This window comes from Gasterosteus aculeatus, chromosome 10 (assembly GCF_964276395.1).
Source record: "Gasterosteus aculeatus chromosome 10, fGasAcu3.hap1.1, whole genome shotgun sequence".
Lineage (NCBI taxonomy): Eukaryota > Metazoa > Chordata > Actinopteri > Perciformes > Gasterosteidae > Gasterosteus > Gasterosteus aculeatus.
The window spans coordinates 4,512,154-4,533,998 of NC_135697.1; the positions used below are offsets into that span (position 1 = coordinate 4,512,154).

The following is a 21,845-nucleotide window of genomic DNA, read 5'->3' on the forward strand; positions in this document are numbered from 1 at the left end:
TGGTGCACCTTCTGTGCATGTGTGTGCGCGCTTTCAGAGAAGCTTTGAGAATGTTCCATTTTTGCTCTGATGTTGTGCCGGTGTGATTTAGACACCTGTGATGTATTTTTTCAGTTGCATAAAACCAAGTTGCTCTTACATTTTTTGAATAGTGCATGAATTCATAAAATGGATTTTCTTTAGATTTTGCCCGTGACTACTTGCTTGAAGGTGCTCCGTTACCATTATCCTTTGTTACAGGGTCCTTGAAACGTTTCTTTCTCCTACATGGTCTGTTACATTGTGACTAAAAACTCTGCAGCACCCTGTAAGCCAAGTATTTCTGGCATTTGGTGGATATCCAGGCAAAATGTTTGTGTGTGTTGGGCCTTGTTGACACTCCTTAGCAGCTTGATATGTTTGACTGGAGTCTGGGTTAAGAGACAAACGTGTAGGTATGGATTGTTTTTACATTGTTCAAACCATTACAAGGTAAAGTCGTTGAGACGATAGTCTCGCCAACGCGTTACACTTTCCCACCCAAAGCCTCGTGGAGCGTGATTGGATGGTACCATCCAGACTGCAAACGGAAACCTGAACCCGTCTTATTACCAAATCTTTTCCCTTCACCTACAAATTACACATATGAATGCTTACTCTGTTGATTCAAGCCAAGAACAGCAACAGAAACGGTAACTGCGGGGTATTTGGAGTATTGGATGTCATTGCTTCATTAACCTCTAAACTGGCACTTTGAACATGCAGGCACTCTGACACAGAACGAAATGGTCTTCAAGCGGCTGCACCTGGGGACGGTGTCCTACGGCACCGACACCATGGATGAGATCCAGAACCACATAGTCCAGTCATATGCACAGGTAATATTACAGTTATTACAGTATTATCAGTTTTTACTTCCGTTGTTTCATATCTAATTTCATTTTAATTTTTCCGCTAACCATTAACACTACCTCCACGCAGGACATTGTAGCGTAGCGTGAAGAGAGACCTGAATAGTCTCCTTTTTTATTGATTTTAGCAGTATAAAGTAATTGCCAGGAAATAAACTCAAATTTAAATGATGTACATGTAACGCTGGACAGAACCGACGACAAACAGACCAAACCTGTCACTTAGTATTAAAGGGAAAGGATGAATTGAAATGCATAGTTTGTTCCTGCTTATTCATGCCTCTCCCCGTAGGTCAGGTAAATACATTTTTATATTTCGCTAAGGATGCGTTTTCGAGGAAAGAATCCCGCGTTGCTCATGCATCACCCGAGCGACGCCACATACTGTAAGCAAGTGTTTTCCTCGCCGCGCGGCTCAGATCTGGCCGCAGCCTCGACAGGGTGATATTGTTTCGCTGTCAGCCAGCTCCGAGCAGCTGGTCGACACTGAAACCATCTGCCCCGCACCCTTATGTGTAATCTCCGCTAATGAAAAATGACTAGTTCTTTTTGGAGCGGCACAGCTGAGGCAGTGCAGAGCGGCAGAGCCTCGGCCCCTTCTTGTTGTCATGTCGCTGTTTATTTACTATCACAGCTTTATGATTACAGGACACTTCTCTTGAATAGTAGTCCATCCATTCAGATTAGGGCCGCAACAAGAAAGTTGTTTAAATCTCTAAAGTATTTTTTATATACAGATAATAATTCATACGGTATTTAAAACGTTGAGAAAACATGCTCTCCTTGAAGAGTAATAATAGTAGTAAACATTAGTTGCTGTTCTTCTGGTGTATGCACACTTTTCGAATGTTGTTGGACTGGTTGACTAATCTATAATTACCTAATGCAGCTCTTCTCACTAGGAAAGCTTCATTTGCTGTGCGTTCACAAACGTCTCGTACGTGTATCTCAGGCACTAAACCCGTCCGCTGTCACCCCCCCAATGAATGATCTCTTATTGATCTTCCTGTCACTCCTGATGAAGCTTGTCATCCCTACTGTACCCTCCATCGGCCCTCCCTCCCTCTCTGGCAGGATCGAAGGTTAATAATCAGCTGAAATCAAATGCTTCGATAGAGCGCGTCCCCTCCTGTCAAACGCAGCTGGGCTGTCTGCCTGCTCGCAACTCACCACCCACTCAAACTGATGGCTGATGTCAAAACAGGGGAACACACAAAAGGTCCCCAAATCAGATATGACGCATCGTAGTCGGTGAGACATCGTCGCTGTGTCGAGGGGGTCCGTTCACACTCGTGGTATAAATTGGCTGCGAGCGCGAGATTAGATCTGTGGAAGCACAACAACCAACAACTTGTTGGTCTGAACAACATATTTCATTTGCATTTGAGTTTTTTTATTTTATTTTCTTAAGCGGTGTATACTAGACTATACTCGTCACCTATTTCATTAAATGGAAATGAGCCATTTGCCTACAAATGCATGTAATGGTGATGGTGTGAAAGCATATTTAGGCTATGATGGCGTGCTAAAGCCATCGCTCAGACATATCACCTGATTCTATTAACAGCGAGGCATCATTTACGTCTGTTGCTCTATCAGGTGACCTCCCAGCCCTCCAACAGCGGCCCCAGTGGCTCTACTCCGCCGCGGAAGCCCCAGACGTCGGGCCCGAAAGTCCGCAAAAGTGTCAGCAGTCGCATCCACGAGGCGGTGAAGGCCATCGCCTTGTGCCACAACGTCACGCCCGTCTACGAGTCGCACGCCGCCGTCAACGGTGAGACTGAGTCCGCCGAAGCCGACCAGGACTTCAGCGATGACAACCGCACCTACCAGGCCTCCAGTCCCGACGAGGTAAACACGAGACGTGGTTTTCAGCCCGTCCAGCTTGAATCCAAAACCGGAGTCAAAGGTTATTTTTAAGAAATTTAAATTAAAATGCATGATTGGTGATGTTGGTTTTCAGAGGTTGCTTCCAAAGATTAGTTCCTTATTCTACTTGCAACTCATGATCAGCATGTCGAAAGGTGTCCAAGGGGTCCAGTGTCCTTTATTTAACCAGATTAATGTTAAAACACCTCTGGGGGAGTATCTGCAGCGCAACATGTCACAAGCCGTCAACATCTTTCAAGTGTCAGCGCCTCGTTAGAAAACGCCAAATAGACACCGTTTAAAACTTAAAAAAGGTCCTCAAAACCCCAAAAATACGTTTTCCCGCTCATTTAAGTTTTTAAAATCGCGGTCGTGAAAGATTTGATGTGGCAAACAGATAATGGAAAGCATTTAGTTAAGGTGACTGATCAGCTGCTTCCATTGTTGGAGAATCCCTGGATATTTGCATTGTGTTCCTCTCGGGACACCATGGTCAACAACAGTCAAATCTTCCTACTTGAAATAGTTTTAGGAAGACGTCTTTCCATTTGTGCCTCGTAGCTGGTTGGATGTTTTGTTTCCTGTTCACAGCTTTTATTTCTTTCACTCCGTTTGCTGGCTGATTCCAGCCTAGCGTGTAACTTCTGACCACGATACTCTCAAGAAGCGTTTGTTTGCTGGAAATGTGCCTATCACACTTGGTGTGTAACAATTTTAAGGTTAGCTTGACAATTGCAATGTAAACGCGACTACTGTCTAAACATCTTTTTTTCATACTAAATGCTCATTCCTCATTGTTCTAAATCATTGACTTGGATTTGAGGGTTATTGCAACATTTTAGCCATTGTTTTTTTTTAACCTTTGCGAGATTTAGCCTTTTTTTTATGTCTCACGTCTATGATTTCATACACGTTTTCCCTTCTGGGGAGAATAACCACAGGAGATTATCACGGAAAAACATCTGTCCCTCTGTGGTTTCCTGGCTCCACTCAGCGTTTTATTGGTCGTCCTGAATGACCTTCGTTTCTCATAATAGTCACTTCATGAACCCAAAGTCGGAGGTCACAAACTCCTCTGTGAGGTTAAGCCACTTCATCGCTGCCACTTTGCTGCCTCTCTGGTGAATGAAGGATGCAGCACAGAAACAATCCCCAAAGGCTTCCTTTTCTCTGTGTAACCCACATCTCTAATCATACTGGAGAATTTATCAATAGAGAAGTAGAACGCGAATGATAATTGATTAGCGGGAAGACGGGCAACGATATTTGATCAGGAGTGACTGTCAGTAGTTGCAGAAAGAGAAGTTTAAAGCGCATCGATGGGTCGTTCGTCTTCACGTACGCACCCGTTTTTAGGACAGTTGGCATGTTTATCGCCTTGCGACACAGAGCCTCTGTGAAGCCTCTGTGAGACTTGCAGATCCAGTCTATAAGTCTATTAATCAAAATGTAGATAACGAAAAGGTGTAAAAAGATAAATCTCAGCTTTTTCATTTTGCACGTCTGTCCTCCCCCCCTCTGAGTTGATGTATATATTTATTTATACCTCCGCCCACTCTGCTCCATCTCTCCTCTCTCCTTTGTCTCTCACTTGAATTGATCAATATTTAATTTCCTCCCGGAGACGATGAGAGGTGGAGGTCTGTGATTGTCGGCGCGGCGCTCCCTTCCCCTTGTACTCCGCTCTTTGTGCCCTCTCCTGTCCTTTCTTATTTGCAGCCCTCTCCCCTCCCTTGTCTCCCCGCTCTGGTCGACGGCAGCATCAGATCCCTGTCAGCGCCGGTTGGTTTGGCCCCCGGCTCTCCGCCCGGCCTCCTCTTTATGTGACGAGCCGTCGTTAAGGAGATGAAGTGGGCCGGCCGCTGAGGTCAGCACGGGGGGTCATCTGACCTGCTGGTCAGCCGCGCTGTGAACAGCCGCCCCCCCGCCCCCTCCCCCGTGACCTTTCAACCCTTGTGAGATCAGTTTAATGAGCTTACTGCAGGAAGTCGGGTGCTTAATCGTGCAATTGGATGGAAGTGGCGATTCCAGTGGGAAGAGGGTTCCTTAAATACGCAGATAATATCAGGTCTTTATACTTGGACACTTGTATGGTTATTTTTAAAAGTGGTTGCCAGGCAAATGGCAGGTGCCATGTTTTTAATTAAAGTAGAACACCAGGTAAAAAACAGATTCTTATTACTATACTGTGCCTCTGATAATAAGTAATTGTTCAGATATTTCAACCTACGTCTGTCCTGTGTATGAATGCCAAATATTCATACATTTTCAATGATTGTAAACGTCAGTGTTTTACATAATGCCACTATTGTCATTTTAGGGGGTAAATCAATTTGATTAACCATATTGTAAGATATGTAAATGTTTAGCATCAGCACTGATGTAGTTGTGTGCAATAAACCTGGGAGATGGCATTTATTTGGGTAAACATGAGAAACATGTTTTAAAACGGTAATACCTACAGTAAAGAAATTTAAAAAGAAACACACAAACATTTTGCTTTCCAAAATGTTTGCCATACATGTTAAAACAACCAAAACATTAAAAACCAACCAAATGAAAAGCCGAAATGTCCCGAGTGAGGCTCAAGACTCGTGTAGGTTATGACGTTAATCACTTCAAAGCAGAATAAATTCATGGAGATTCTGCATCATGTTCTCTTTCTGTAGTTCGTGTGGTACAGCGCTGCTATTCAGCAGCAGTGTGACGTCGCAGGAAGAGCATTAAACTGTTGATGCTCCTGACACGCTTGAGCTGCTGTTGAGCTTAAAGGCAGCGCTGCAGATTTGCATGATCGCTGCAGGACAGTTGAAACGATTGATCGGGTAGCTTAAGCCGTCAAAGTATTCCTTTCTGTTACCGTGGTAACACATGACTCGCGTGCCGCTCGTGTCAAAGTTGACTACGCTTTAAATAGTTCCTGTACAGCTGAAAGGGTAGATGGAAGAGCGGGGTTTAGGATCCTGTGTGTGTGTCTGTGTGTGTGTTACGTACACACACCAGGATAATGACACACAGATGTGTGTTAAGTAAATATAGGCAGCTCCTTTTTTACGGAGCTCAAAGGGGGGCGGGTGGAAACGGAGGGGTATTAACAGGAAGTTCCAATTTGTAGGTCAGAGTATAATAACAACCTTTGAGTGAGCAAATTGAAAATGAACCCATTGAGGATTGAGTCGTGTGCAGCTGATCGCTCACTCAGGGGGGCCGCAGTTCCTGCTGAGGAGGAAAAGAGGAAAGAGAAACAGAAAATCACTTATCTGGAGCTGAATGAGAGCTCGGCGGCTCTGGAGAGGCCGTAACTCTCTGGTGCCTTGTCTTTCAGACGCCAGCGCAGTGAGACCGGAGGCTTTAGGATGTTTCTTGACCAAGTCATTTCCCTGTTTTAACCTTTAACCTGTTTTATCTTTATTCTAAGATGTGCCCTTATTCATCAAGGTTTCTTTCTCATAGTTGATGTTTATTCATCAATCATATTCTTAAGTAAACTCCCAATGATGGGTGGGATATATTTGACCTGCATCCTATATCTGTGTTGTTGGAGTCGTGCCTTTACGATTCACTGGCTCCTTGTTCATCTTCAATGGGGTCAGTTAAAAATGTTTTTTATTCGTTCCTCAGGTGGAGCTGGTGCGCTGGACGCAGAGCGTCGGTCTCACCCTGGTGAACAGAGACCTGGCCTCCCTGCAGCTGAGGACTCCCTCGGGACAGATTCTCTCCTTCCTCATCCTGCAGATCTTCCCCTTCACCTCCGAGAGCAAAAGGATGGGCATCATCGTCAGGGTGTGGAAACTTGTATAAAACCATCATGATGTGTGGACGCGCCTTCCCGTGTGGCGTCTCAGCGCCTTCATGCGTTTAATACGTTTTCCCCCCAAATACATGATGAAACTCATGCATTTATATTGCAGCAGTTTTGGAGTCGAACCCCTGCATCACTGCAATGCTCTGTGCCATCTTCTTCTCAAAGTTAACGTTCTGTACTCGGAGTGAAATATAAGAAAGGGAATATATCATTTTCCATTTTGGCATTAAGGGAAACATGCTGATTGTTTATAATTTGGTTCAGGAGGAGTCGACGGGAGAAATTACTTTCTACATGAAGGGCGCTGACGTTGCCATGGCGAGCATCGTCCAGTACAACGACTGGTTGGAAGAAGAGGTAAAAGCTGTGTTGCTAATAAATAGTACATACTGAGGGTGCATTCTTACAACATAAACAAAATGTGAAGCACGGGAACACTTCTGGTGGTTCTGACTCGAAACATATTTACACTTAACACAATGCAAAACATTTAGGAGGTTTTACCATCTTCTTACTTGAGGCCCTCTGGATGAGACCGTTTAGAAGAATGCTTCCTTTTCAGTCATCATGGCAGCAGAGCAGAGATCTAGTTCTGTGCATTATTTTAGTGGATCATAACTTAAGTAATCAAGTGGGTAATTCATTACAATTAACAATCCCTTACAGCCGGACGGGTAGAGTGACTCTATGTAACCGGTTTCTCTGTGGATCACCAGAGATCCTTGAGCATACAGTCACTAATGTACACAAAAAGTGATCTGGCCGATGAGTCCACTAGTATGCCAGATTACCCAAAGACACAGACAGACAGACAGCCTCTCCCTGCTGGCTGACGGCCGACAAACGTGTAAATTGTTATGAAATGTGGATGTACAACCAATAGACAAGCGTATACGTTGTTGTTGCCCGTGGTGATCGTACCCTCCTGCGTTCAGGACATTCATGGAGAGACTCGTGGAGTCTGGTGCTCAAAGGTCTTGTGTGCAAATGTTCATAATTATATTGGCATTATTGAGTCATCCAGCACTGGGGGGCAGAGTTTAATTTAATTAGTGACCTACATCGAGTTGAAGTAATTACCGTATGTCATATTCCTGAACTATGGCGTTCTAGATGTGGCAGTAATATCCCCCTTTGTCAGATCATCTGGCGCTACGGTTACTCTGCCTGTCAATAACCAATCAGCGCCCCATCGTTGTTTCATATTAAAAATAAACCGCCATCCAGCCCGTTGTTTTACTGTGCCCTCTGAATCTCACCACAGGCCATATTATTCCATATTGATTCCTTTGGGGTTGCTAAGTATATGCCACTACTGACACCACTGTGCATGGTGTCTTTATGCAGCAACCGCTCAAACAGGACTGATGAGCCGCACAAAGTTAGGATTCATTTTCACCCTTCGTTAAAGACGTAACGTTTATTTGAGATGAATAAAATCAACCTTAATCTCAAGAAATTAAGTTTTGGAAAATAAGTTGATATAAAATATACAACATAATAAACCGTGTGTGTGTGTGTGCGCGCGCGCTCAATAACATTTACTAACCTCATCCCCTCCTGTGCGTCAGTGTGGGAACATGGCCCGAGAAGGCCTGAGGACGCTGGTGGTGGCGAAGAAGTCTCTGTCCGAGGAGCAGTATCAGGACTTTGAGGTGAGAGTGGAGGCTGCTGGTTGGGAGCCTGAGGTCATAACACAGCGTACCGACGTTGGCAACGTGATACCTCTTGGATTTAGGTTTATGATCGTAGGTTAGTGTCTCATTTTCTCCTTTCCACCTCCACTCTACGTGCAGAACCGCTACAACCAGGCGAAGCTGAGCATCCACGACCGAGGGCTGAAGGTCGCGGCCGTGGTGGAGAGCCTGGAGAGGGAGATGGAGCTACTGTGTCTGACCGGTGTGGAGGACCAGCTGCAAGCAGACGTTAGGCCCACGCTGGAGCTGCTGAGGAACGCCGGGATCAAGGTTAGCGCGGGAGATGAGCAGCAAATAAATGACAAATATAATGTCCACAGTGATTCAGGGCTGATCAGATGCCCAACACGGAGGAAGATGCTACTCCATGAACGCTAATTAGTTGTGTTTAAGCATCCACTAAACCCTTTGCATGCCACATCGTCAGTCAACTGGCTTCTTGCTTCCTGCTCAGATCTGGATGCTGACGGGGGACAAGCTGGAGACGGCTACGTGCATCGCCAAAAGCTCCCACTTGGTGTCCAGAAACCAGGACATCCACGTCTTCAAACCGGTACGCTTGCTTGACTGTCCCTCTTTCCCGGCGCTTCGCTGTGATCATGATGCGCCTACGATAAATACAAAAAGCCTAAGTTCTGGTGTGGCTGTTGAGCAGATCTCGAGCAGAGGAGAGGCCCATCTGGAGCTCAACGCCTTCAGAAGGAAACATGACTGTGCTCTGGTCATCTCTGGAGACTCCTTGGAGGTACTGCAACACAACACAGCACACGGGGACATTTCTTTGGAGATGATGCAGCCAAACCCGCCATGGGAGGGATAGAAAATACTTCCCAGCCAAAAACAATGAACAAAACAACCAAGGACTTGAGGAGCAAAACAAATCACTGCAAGATGCTGGTTTGTCGGTTGTCGTATTTATAGGCAAGACAACCAAAACTTTTCAGCAATAATATTTTTTTATTTATTTAATATTAATATTTTTTATTTATAGGTGACAAAATCTAAATCCTGGTGATGCATTTTAAAGAATAATTCCAGTCTAGACTGATTGCTCTCTATCTGGTGTTTATGAATTAAGAACTTTTTTTTTCAACCTGTGAAAAGAAGTAGAAAAACGGTTACCGCACTTTTAGTCAGAATAATCGTTTATTAAAATCTGTTTACAAGGACAATATTTTAAAGAAAGTCAAACACAAGTGAGAAAAAAAGATCACACATTTTTTTTTTTTTTTCCATTTGCCTTCCTTTAGTTGGGAAATAGACATCTACATGTTCTACAAGCTTTGCCAGTGGCCTACGAGTCCAACTGATTGCCGCACTGGGATAAATTACAATGGACACCAAGCTGAGCTCTGCCTCCCCGTCTCTCTGTAGGTGTGCCTGCGGTATTACGAGCACGAGTTCGTGGAGCTGGCGTGTCAGTGTCCGGCGGTGGTCTGCTGTCGCTGCTCTCCCACTCAGAAGGCCCAGATCGTCACGCTCCTCCAGCAGCACACAGCCAACAGAACCTGCGCCATAGGCAAGTGTTGACAGACATTACTTTCTATCACAGCATATTGTTTTAACACACAAAAATATATATAACTGGGTTTAACCACAAGATGGCAGTCAAAGATCAGCAGTAGACGCACCCAGCAAGGTCCTTGAGCATGTTAAATGAATGATTGTTCTTATTTTGTTGCAGGAGATGGAGGAAATGATGTCAGTATGATCCAGGCTGCAGACTGTGGTATTGGAATTGAAGGAAAGGTAAACGTTTCACTAGACAAAATAATTAGTTAATCCAGAGATTTTCCCTGAACTGTGAAGGACGGCGACTCCAACCGTGAAACATCTTGAATATGGCTTCTAACTGACCGCACATTTACTTTGAAACTCAAGTTACACATCCGGCCTCTACCTTTTTATTTACAATTTTGAGGTTAATTGGTGTATTTATTTATCTAGGAGCAGGTGGTACTGAAGAGGCTCAATGCTTTACAACCCAGCTTTGTGTGTGTGTGTGTGTGTGTGTGTGTGTGTGTGTGTGTGTGTACACAGGAAGGGAAGCAGGCTTCTCTGGCTGCAGACTTCTCCATCACTCAGTTCAAGCACATCGGCCGCCTGCTCATGGTTCACGGCAGGAACAGCTACAAGCGCTCTGCGGCGCTGGGTCAGTTCGTCATGCACAGAGGAATGATCATCTCCGCCATGCAGGTACAGCAGTCGGTAACAACCAATACACGTTTGCAACTTTTAAATATTTTTAGGTTTTCTTTTCATTGACCTTCACAGTGGTGTTTTTTGTCTGATTTCAAAGAATGTCCTTGGTTTTAATTTGAGATTGGTGCTGAAGCAATGACACTGTTTGTCTTCCATCCTCAGGCTGTCTTCTCTTCAGTATTTTACTTTGCCTCTGTGCCGTTGTACCAGGGTTTCCTCATGGTCGGGTACGTACATCTCCAAATAAGTGCTTGTTTAAGTGCCTGTCGTTCTCTACGGTGCCTGTTTGGCATTACTTACATTAGTATTACGGCACTTCCACATTGTTTGTAATGTAACAACAGTTTGCTTATATATTTTGTTGTGTTTTATACATTATCCCAAATGTTTCTAGTACTTTCCCAAACCAAATTCTCAATGTTGTTACTGGTTTTAATCAGCCGGTGGAGGGGAGACCTCTATGCATAATAAACCATCCCATCAAATCACGCTTCTTAACAACCAAACCATGTATTTTGTAATTGTTTTGATTATTTGGCCCGTGGCGTGAGAATATCGCACATTATGCTTTTTAAATACAGCAACGTTTGGAAAGCCAAGATATAAAAAGGCCGGCACAGATGTGTGGATTTCGATGATGTAATCTGCATCTAAAGAGCGCGGTGTTCTGTGCAGGTATGCCACCATGTACACCATGTTCCCTGTGTTCTCCTTGGTTCTGGACCAGGACGTGAAGCCAGAGATGGCGCTTCTCTACCCAGAGCTTTATAAGGACCTCACCAAGGTAAAGAACCTCTTTTTCACAATACGCACTCGTATACGACTAATACATTTCCGTTTTTCGCATGTTTAACTCCTGCGTTTCTCTCTTTCAGGGGCGCTCGTTATCTTTCAAGACTTTCCTCATTTGGGTTCTGATAAGTGTGTATCAAGGTACGGCACGCTGGCACATCCTACAGGTCGTTATATTTTATAGGTATGCGTACGCCCCTGAAGCTAATTCTGATCAATAAAAACAGTCCTACACACATGCACACAAAGATACCACCAGCCGCCTTCCGATGTCTGAGAGACTGCTCTGCTTTTGAACCGTCCTCCTCTAGTTGGACTAATGGAGGTTATTGTGTGGGAGACTGCTGGACAGAATGACCGCTCTGCTACTGTAGACTGTCAAAGCAACTCCTCAACCACCATTTCATCATGAATGCTGTGCCTTAATACCACGTCTCCGGGCCCCTTCCAACCCTCACACAGTCAGTTTCTCAGTATCTTGGGTTTCCAACCGCCATCCGTCCCTACATGCAACCTTTTGTCTGTCCAGTAAATCGATATTTCTGTAATCGCTAAGCCATGCAGCGTGCGAGAAAGATCCATGTTCCTGCTGGAGCGTGACTTCCTGACAGCTCGATGCTTTTTAATTAAAGGGCCCATGCCAGGTCCGTGGGGGGAATGGAGGGGGGGTGCAAGAAAAAAAAGAACCATGAAGACGATACTAGAGGAATGACGGGAAAGGGAAGAAAATATTAAGCGCCTATCTAGCTTTAATTCCAGCAGTTTGACCTGCTGGAATGCGTCGCATGAAGACTATGAAAAAGCAATTATGTCATCAGCTACAGGCTGTCAGGCTCAATTTGTGTTGTGTTATGACGATAAAAAGGGCTATCGGGATACATGAGGGGCCCACAGATGAGTGACTGTCTGGATTATTAAAGATGTTAATCGGACCCTCCAGAGCACCTCAGCAAGAAAACTCCCTTTGGGGATTAATAAAGTAACCAGTTATCCATCTTTTATATTTTACGCTCTCAAATAAGGTTATTGAATCATTCCTCGTCTCCAGACACATTAATCCTTAACTCAACGTCTTAGACCCCCCCCACACTCAGCCTGCCCCCCCCTCCCGTAACGACGCGTCCTCTCCACCAGGCGGCATCCTCATGTACGGCGCGCTGCTGCTGTTTGAGTCTGAGTTCGTGCACGTGGTCGCCATCTCCTTCACGGCGCTGATCCTCACCGAGCTGCTGATGGTGGCGCTGACCGTCCGCACCTGGCACTGGCTCATGGTGGTGGCCGAGTTCTTCAGCCTGGGCTGCTACCTGGCCTCGCTCGCCTTCCTCAACGAGTACTTTGGTAAGCACGCTTTTTGCATTTTTTATTGATAAATAAACATATATATATATATATATATATATCTTACTATTAAATGATCTAACTTCCCAAAACATGGGCGCTTCTGCTCCCTCAGTCGGTTAGTTTGTGTTGTTGCGTTTCCTTAGATTCACTTTAGACTTTAGGTTTGTTCAGATTGACCAAAGTTGCTCAGTAACCAATCAGGATCAGCGTTATCGGCCGTGCGTGCGTCTGACGGTGTCTGATGTCGAGGTAAAGCTGTGAAGATATTCTTTCTGTAGGGAACACATCAAATGGTAGTTTCTTTTTTCTCTTTGGTAGTACAACGTCACACACTTGTTGTGCCTGTGCAGCTGTTCGGCCCTCGGCTCTGTACTTTTATGTCCCCCCTCCCTTCTCTCTGCTCACTGGTAACCTCTGTGCCGTCCTCACTCTGTCCCTGCTGGTGTGTGTGGCAGGCATAGGCAGGGTGTCCTTTGGAGCCTTCCTTGGTAGGTGTGCTGCCTGTCAACGCGTCTGCTCGTCCGTGTGCCCTGACGATGCTTTAACTTTGTCAGCATGTTCTGTCTCTTCCGCTCGCGTCATTCCACTGTTCCGTTTTCGTATTCAGTGCTGTGACAAAGTGATTGGATTCGATGCGTCGTCCGATTTTGAATGTCGAGTGTTGGTGTTGCTTTTTCGCCGCTTGCGTTTCTTTCGTTGCTCCATTGACTTGCCTCCGTCCCGTGGAATCATTCACACGATGCACTGGTGCGTGTACCTGAACCCTCTCCTCTTCTCTTTGCTCCCCCCAGACCTGTCCTTCATCACCACCTGGCCTTTCCTGTGGAAGGTGTCCGCCATCACGTTGGTCAGCTGTCTTCCTCTCTATATTATCAAATACCTGAAGCGCAAGTTCTCCCCTCCGAGCTACTCCAAACTGTCCTCCTGAGCCCCGCTCGGATCACTGGGATTACGTCGCTTTTGTAGTTTTGCGGTGCTTCTTTGAGCTTTCAGCACTTTCTACTTTTTTTTTTTTTTTTTTTCCCCCACTCACTGATTGTGAGTGATGGAAAGGTGAGGAACCACTGGAACAATCGCACATGGAGAGAAATGAAATGTTCTTTGGATTATGTCACTGAGACTTGGAATTACTTGAAAAACACACGACATCAATGACCCTGAAGGGCGGAAGGGCGGCGCGGTGCGAGAGGCGGCGCTTCTAACGTGACCCCGGTTTGTCGGTGAAAAAAGGGTCAATCTGCCTTCTTTTGGTTTTTGAAACGAATCAGCTTCAAATGTAATTTTATACACTGCGTTGCTTTCATTGTTTCGATTTTTATACGTGAGGTTCGGAATGCTTTTAAAGTGTTATTTTTTTTTATTCCAGGTATTATAATAAATAGATTTGCTGTCCTGCGTCTTTGAGCAGAGGTAAGTTGCTGTAAGGGATAAAAGAGAAAATAAAAAGTCATTCATCTGAATGTTTTCCTGCCTCTCTGTAAGTAAATAAATCCTTAAATACATGAATCACTCCTGCTGTCAACGTAAGAGCTCACTGCGCCTCTTAAAACGAGAACGTATACGATGAGATCCGCGCCTCGTCAGCGCGCCGGCCTTCATCACACGGGCACGTCGCACGCGTCCTCCTCGCTTTGTGCCTCATCATTGCTGTTAATGTGACTTCAGCCAGATCTCAACTTCCAGGAGCACCAAAACGTTTTTGGAAAGGACCGAAGTACTTAAATAAGTGAGAATGATGTTTTTTCGGCCTTAATTGTCAATGAGACTCTTTTGGGTTTCCGTAGCAGACGTGGACATTCAGCTCTTGGTTTTGTTTTTCGGGGGGGAATGAGTATTGTAACTGGCTTCATGTACTAACAAGATGCAGTCATGTTGTATTTCTGTGGGAATCCTATTTGAGTCCAACTCAGGTCGATCATTCCTAAACAGCTGTTATTCGGTCCAAATCGAGAAGAAAACCCTTCTGTGTGATCTGTCTTCACTAAGAGGAAGAATACAAGATGTGATTATGTGGGTTGAGAGCAACTTCGACACTTTAAAGCAATTCCACTTGTTTTAACATTTCTGATTTACGGTCTTATGAGGAGCAACTGTTGATTCCTGTTTTTTTCTGTTGCGGTCTGTGATGTTGTATAAACTTTTCTTTCTCGTCAAGTTGCTTTTCCTGTAACGATGTCTGTTATTTATATGTTAGTATCTGATAAATAATAAAAAGAGACAACAGATACCAAGAAGTTCCTCTTTTCTGGTCGTAAAAGGAGCAGAGGAGTGATGTTCATCCTGTGGCCACTAGATGGAGACAGAGACTGAGGAGGATATTAAGGAGCATTAATAGGCACAGAATTATTGACCGTTTAGAGCTATTGATCCAAACATAGTTTAAGAAAAAGAACTACTGATCTGATGAGATTAATCTCACCTGTAAAATTGTCGACGGACTCTTATCTGATTAATAATACAATGAATCCCTCTTCAGTTCAGTAATATGATGTAAGACGTGCTTTTTATTACTGTGGAGACACACATTCCTGTCTCTAACTGACAGCATTCTGACAGTTTTCTGGTATATGAAGCTGAAGGTAACGAGTAAGTTAACTGTATTTTGTAATGTTTTGTGGCCCTGAGTATTACTTCATTTTCAGAACCTAACCTTTGGTTTACAAACTTAACTTGTGACTCCTGATATAAAAGCAGTGATTTTGATTGGTTTACATTGATGCGGTTTAACCAGATATCTCCCCTTTAAGCTTCTAAGATTATTTCATTTCAACAATAGTGTGAGCCTCAAACAGGAAACATGGATCTAGTATCCCTTAAACGATCGACCCATCGGCTGCTTTTCTGCCTCCGACTCCCGCTGTTGGTTCAAGGGTGAAGCCTCAGTCTGCCAACTCACTGCTGGCGCCAACAAAGTGCACACTGGACCTCTTTAAGAATGTGAGCACACCGCTCATTAATACCTGACGGGGGACGTCTCATGCTTAATGAAATGAGACCACCCAGTCAGCCTGCAGCACAGACCATCCGACTCAACACGCCCATCTGATTTGGCTCTTCTTGTGTCACAAGCAGGTTCATGAGATCATGTTCCCGTGTCTCCTTTAAAGTCCACTTAAGATTGTTGCACTTTCCTCCTGCTGGATGTGCAGAATGATCGGTGTGCAGAGAAACAGACCTTTTTGATCGGAGATGAACACCTGGTCTTGTCAATAACCAATTTGTAATCGACACAAGTACGACAACTTGAAAGCTCGATTGCTCGCGCACTGAGAACGGGCTCCTCGGTAACGAGACATCTTGTGTAGCTGGAGGGGATCTTTCCATAATAGCGACTCTGTGCAGAGAGCCCTGATGGTTAGAAATAACACTTTTTGGTAATTACAGGCTGGGCTTGTTGGATGTGAACGCTGCAGAGGAAGCTTTACAGTACACAGAAGAAGAGGAGATATGATTTACTGCGTAATCTGAGGCGCTCGTGGAGCAAACTGACAATGTGTTATCAATTTGTCCTCTCGGAGGGGGAAGCACTTTGCGGGCTGGAGGAGAGACCCGAGATGAATGTGATGGTCCGCTGGCTCAAACATGTTAGGAGGTTCTTTCATCTCCTCGTCCCCACTCTTCTTTCTGGGGGAAAGAAGTGCTGCAGCTCCTATTTGACCCGCACTGCACCATGAAGACCAACGCGGTGTGTTCCACTAAAGCAGCTGCGGTCTTTGTGGTGCACGAGGAGCTCTGATGGGCCGGATAATTGGATAGATCTCAATCTCGATCTATCTAGCTGTAGATAAGAGTCTGTGCTAATTAAAGCCTTGGTAACCTTCCTCCCAAGGGTTGACCAAAGTTCACAGGGGTTGATGTTAATGGCCGTGTACTACAATTTGCCCTTTTAAACAAAAAACGAAAGACAATGGAAGTGGCGTTGTGAAATAGTGTCACCTAAATGCACTAAAATTGTACTGAAAGCAGATAAACTGTGAAGCTCTAGCTCCTCACATTCATCCTGAGGAAGAGGAGAAGGTGGAGAAGATGACAAAGTACTTCTCTGACAAAGACGACGACATTGTTCGCAATTTGCAAATCACAGTTGGCGACATTTGCAACGGTGATCTAGTTTGTGTCGCGTCAATAATTCACTAGTCGTCCTCGAGACGTCGCAACTCTTCTTTCCATAATTGCAGTAACTTTATCTCTACTGGTTGTTTCTTAATACAAACACGGTGCTTTGGAATGTTCAAACTACCTCAGTCAGATGGAATATGGCTGCAGACCCACTTAGTCGCTTAGTAACCAGATAGCATAATGGCAGGTCTCCCTCCGGCGTATTACTCAAAAAAGCAGCAGAAATACGAAGGAATACACTCATTGTACAAATGTTCCGTTCTTCTGAGAATCAGGCTGCGCAAGCGTCTTCATCCCACTTATGGGTTGGAGAAGTTCTACGTCAGACAGAAGTATTTTCCATCAACCGTCCCGTGCTGGTGGGCTTCCATTAATGTACGGAGGACGATTCCTCATCCAAGAGATGAAACACTAGATCATGAAGGTCCACTTTGACTCCGTCAGCGCTCCGCTGTTGTGTTTCTGCACTTACACCATTAAATATGAGCAGGGAGCTTTTTGTTCTGTGGGAAATAAAGGCTGAGGATGGTTGGCGGTCCGGGCTTGGACTCTCATCTTTGGAGGTTTTACATAAGCATGCAGCAATAAATGTAAACACATTTGACGGCCAAAGTGCTGCAGGGACTGAATGTGTCTGAAGAAACACCACTTAATATCTGCGCTCTGGTGGAGAAGTTATGATTAAACCGGAAAAGGCGACGGGTGCAAATAGGAACGCAATAAATGATCCTTTATGAGAACGAGCCGTGATTTCTGTGAGATCACAGATTTACGCATAAGATCCTGATATTCTGGCTATTGGGCTGTGCGCTGTATTTAATAGTTACCAAGTACTGAAATCAATTAAACTACATTACAGAAAAATAATAAAAAATAATGATATACAGTATATATATATATATATATATATTTTTTTTTTTGTCATGGATGACAGTCCCCAGGAATGGTGGTCCACACATGAAGGGGCACACAGCAAAATGGCATCTTGCACGCAAGTACTTAGCAGCACCGGCAACATCAGGACCTCATGAAAGGTTGTTTTCAGTGTCTGGCCGTGTTGTGCAAGAAGCGAGCTTCACTGTTGCAAATGTCAAGAGGCTTCTTTGTTTGAGTAGCTGGCTGACAGCAAAGAAGTAGTAGGCTCAGGTGATTCATTTTGAGTTAACTGACATATTTGTAAATAAATCGTAATAAAATATTTGAATCGTGTGACTGCACATACATGAGATCATGATTTAATGTGCAAGCACATGAGAAACTTGCTGATGCCTCCAGTCGCTGAGCTGTGAGTCCAGACTGTAATAACTGACTTAGATTCAAAAGGCCTGAGATATTAGTCTTTGGGTTGACCTTGTGATTGTTGGTCATACACATAAGGAGTCACGGGCCAAACAAGCGCGGAAGTGTATTTTCAACCAGTTACACTGTGAAAATCCATGAAACACCCATTCTGTCCCAGAAAATACATGTTGTGTCAAAATAATGACACAACACCACTAAACGGCGTATTGTTGTGGCCTCATGTTCAATCTCCTGCTCTGTAATGTAGTTCAAGTGATTTCAGTACTTGGTAACTATTAAATACAGCGCACGGCCCAATAGCCAGAAAATCAGGATCTTGTGCGTAAATCTGTAAACTGACAGAAATCACCTGCATTAGTGTCTTTTCGTGGCAAGTCTAATATTAAAATGGGCAGGAATGGTAGAATAAACGAATCCGCGTCAAGGCATTAAGACGGAGATAGTTTCACTAACGTTGTTCATTCAGGGTCGTATCAATATTTCAAGATCATCTCACGTGATCACGGCTCGCTCTCATAAAGGATCATTTATTGCGTTCCTATTTGCACCCGTCGCCTTTTCCGGTTTAATCATAACTTCTCCACCAGAGCGCAGATATTAAGTGGTGTTTCTTCAGACACATTCAGTCCCTGCAGCACTTTGGCCGTCAAATGTGTTTACATTTATTGCTGCATGCTTATGTAAAACCTCCAAAGATGAGAGTCCAAGCCCGGACCGCCAACCATCCTCAGCCTTTATTTCCCACAGAACAAAAAGCTCCCTGCTCATATTTAATGGTGTAAGTGCAGAAACACAACAGCGGAGCTCTGACGGAGTCAAAGTGGACCTTCATGATCTAGTGTTTCATCTCTTGGATGAGGAATCGTCCTCCGTACATTAATGGAAGCCCACCAGCACGGGACGGTTGATGGAAAATACTTCTGTCTGACGTAGAACTTCTCCAACCCATAAGTGGGATGAAGACGCTTGCGCAGCCTGATTCTCAGAAGAACGGAACATTTGTACAATGAGTGTATTCCTTCGTATTTCTGCTGCTTTTTTGAGTAATACGCCGGAGGGAGACCTGCCATTATGCTATCTGGTTACTAAGCGACTAAGTGGGTCTGCAGCCATATTCCATCTGACTGAGGTAGTTTGAACATTCCAAAGCACCGTGTTTGTATTAAGAAACAACCAGTAGAGATAAAGTTACTGCAATTATGGAAAGAAGAGTTGCGACGTCTCGAGGACGACTAGTGAATTATTGACGCGACACAAACTAGATCACCGTTGCAAATGTCGCCAACTGTGATTTGCAAATTGCTGTCGTCGTCTTTGTCGGAGAAGTACTTTGTCGTCTTCTCCACCTTCTCCTCTTCCTCAGGATGAATGTGAGGAGCTCGGTGGTGACCACACCGCCGCTCGGTTTCTTGACCGTCCAGGAGAAATGAGGCTTTCCTCTCGTACTCTTCAACTGACTCTTTATTGTCAACCAGGTCTTTGATTTCCGCTGACACTTGCACGCTGCAGGCCTCTCCCACACTGTAAACGCAACTTTCATTTCCCCTCGTGGTTCTTTGTCTTCCTTCACAGTTCATCTGCTTTCAGTACAATTTCAGTGCATTTAGGTGGCACTTCATTTACTTTTTCAGTACTCAAGAAGCTTTGCAACTACTACAGTTGAATGCTATTAATTCACCTTCTGTTAACTCTTTCACACTTTCATTTCAAACATTCTTTTTTTTTGTCTTTCTTCCCACGGATTAAAGGCATCAACCAATCATTTGCTGCGCAGCGGCTCGAGTAGCACTTATCTTTATGAAACACCAACACAGCGGCTCCGTAGTCCAAACCGAAAGGGCAAACTTCATCATTGTGTTCATGAAAACATTTGAACGGCCTTCAGGTTTCAAACTCAACACTTTTTTTATTTAAATGCTTCCATGAATACGCATCTCACTGCTTTTGGCTCTCGCACTTTACCTGCTCTTTAAACCCGCTTTAGTGCTTCGGCTGACGCTTTAACTGCTACTTAAACATTTCCCATAAAACATCTCATATTTAAACAAATAACACGAAGGATTGTCTCAGATCTCCTGTTTCAAGCTCTGTTTATTGTTTAACTGAAACATGAAGTGCTTTAATCACTTGCTGCTGAAGGTACAGTTCATTTGCTTTCATCACCAACTCTCAATTCTACTAAGCTGCTGTCAACAAAAAAAAACATACGATACAATTGTGTGAATGACTTGTACTTTAAACGGCTTTATTACGTTTACTCAGCGCAGCGGCTTTGAGTGCTTCAGCGTAACGTCAACGTAGACTATTTAATGTTTTTTTTTTACAACCTTCCATTTTCTTTAGTTTATTTGTTTAATAGTGCACATTTTTGTACGTGCCCATTAACATCAACCCCTGTGAACTTTGTGCTAATTAAAGGCTCGGTAACCTTCCTCCCAAGGCTTGTGTTGTCTTCCAAAGATGAGGAAATTCCGGACGGACAGAAGACATCTTTTATTGAAGAGTTAAAGTCCGAGTATTTAATAACAGAAAAGGTGTTAAAAGGAACGTCTCAGCTGAGGCCACGGGCCCATTGACCCCCACAGTGACCGTCTGGTGCCTCCACCAGCGAACTCTAGAACAATGGCTGCCTGCAGGTGTTTATACGGATCAGTAAAGGTGTGAAGTTAGTGGCCACGCCCCTGGGCGTGGTCTCTTGGTGAGTTCAATGTCACTCGGATTTTGAATGTGTCTCAGTCAATACCAGTTGTGGTGCTATCAAGTATTACATGCATGCATTTCGGTTGATTACATTAAATACAATCATAACTTGGTATTATTCTGTTGATTACAGTTAAAATTACAATGGTGTTACACTATTCTCATTTCTTTATTGATTACACAGTACTCATGAAGAATCATGGCTGTATCCTGGTGAACACTAAATGCATTTTATTAGTTTATGAACCGGGTCATCAGTTTATTTCTTATACTCTACAGTTCTGACAGGAAGCAGCACGTGAAGCTGGGGAAACATGTCTCAGCCTCTTGGACCATCAGTACCGGTTCCCCCCAAGGATGCGTTCTTTCCCCTCTGCTCTTCTCCCTGTACACCAACGGCTGCACCTCCAGCCACCAGTCCGTCAAGCTCCTGAAGTTTGCGGATGACACCACCCTCATTGGACTGATCTCTGGTGGGGACGAGTCCGCCTACAGGTGGAGTCTGACCATCTGGTGTCGTGGTGCAGTCAGAACAACCTGGAGCTCAACGCCCTAAAGACAGTGGAGATGGTTGTGGATTTCCGGAGGAACAGAGCCCCACCCTCTCCCATCACCCCGTGTGACTCCCCCGTCACTATTGTGGATTCCTTCCGTTTCCTGGGCTCCATCATCACCCAGGACCTCAAGTGGGAGCTGAACATCAGCTCCATCACCAAGAAGGCTCAGCGGAGGTTGTTCTTCCTGAGGCAGCTGAAGAAATTCAACCTGCCAAAGACGATGATGGTCCACTTCTACACGGCCATCATGGAGTCCATCCTCTGCTCCTCCATCACCGTCTGGTACGCTGCAGCCACAGCCAAGGACAAGGGCAGGCTGCAGCAAGTCATCCGCTCTGCAGAGAGGCTGATCGGCTGCAATCTGCCGTCCCTGCAGGACTTGTTCGCTTCCAGGTCTCTGAAGCGAGCTAAAAAGATCGTGGCCGACCCCTCTCACCCCGGACAAAACCTGTTTGTGCCCCTTCCATCTGGCAGGAGGCTGAGGTCCATCAGGACTAAGACCTCCCGCCACACCAACAGTTTCTTCCTGTCGGCAGTCGGGCTCATCAACAGAGCCCGGTCCCCCACTGAC

At 44.8% G+C, this 21,845-nt stretch overlaps 1 protein-coding gene across 7 annotated transcripts in view; it reads left to right on the forward strand.

Moving 5' to 3' along the window:
* atp9b (ATPase phospholipid transporting 9B) overlaps positions 1 to 14,823 on the forward strand; it is a 32,883-nt gene extending 18,060 nt beyond the window's left edge. For 2 of the 7 annotated variants that reach the window (XM_040188428.2, XM_040188429.2), the window contains 16 exons: positions 745 to 857; positions 2,490 to 2,741; positions 6,381 to 6,542; positions 6,829 to 6,921; positions 8,136 to 8,219; positions 8,361 to 8,531; positions 8,716 to 8,814; positions 8,917 to 9,006; positions 9,636 to 9,780; positions 9,946 to 10,010; positions 10,302 to 10,457; positions 10,626 to 10,690; positions 11,139 to 11,247; positions 11,339 to 11,396; positions 12,390 to 12,593; positions 13,052 to 14,823. In XM_040188428.2, coding sequence (XP_040044362.2) covers positions 745 to 857; positions 2,490 to 2,741; positions 6,381 to 6,542; positions 6,829 to 6,921; positions 8,136 to 8,219; positions 8,361 to 8,531; positions 8,716 to 8,814; positions 8,917 to 9,006; positions 9,636 to 9,780; positions 9,946 to 10,010; positions 10,302 to 10,457; positions 10,626 to 10,690; positions 11,139 to 11,247; positions 11,339 to 11,396; positions 12,390 to 12,593; positions 13,052 to 13,524 — 2,339 coding nt within the window. In that variant the 3' untranslated portion in view covers positions 13,525 to 14,823. Of the gene's footprint in view, positions 1 to 744; positions 858 to 2,489; positions 2,742 to 6,380; positions 6,543 to 6,828; positions 6,922 to 8,135; positions 8,220 to 8,360; positions 8,532 to 8,715; positions 8,815 to 8,916; positions 9,007 to 9,635; positions 9,781 to 9,945; positions 10,011 to 10,301; positions 10,458 to 10,625; positions 10,691 to 11,138; positions 11,248 to 11,338; positions 11,440 to 12,389; positions 12,594 to 13,051 lie in introns of all 7 variants that reach the window. The other 5 variants (XM_040188432.2, XM_078080814.1, XR_013450863.1 and 2 more) reach the window with 4 other exon arrangements.
* Positions 14,824 to 21,845: the final 7,022 nt, after the last annotated feature.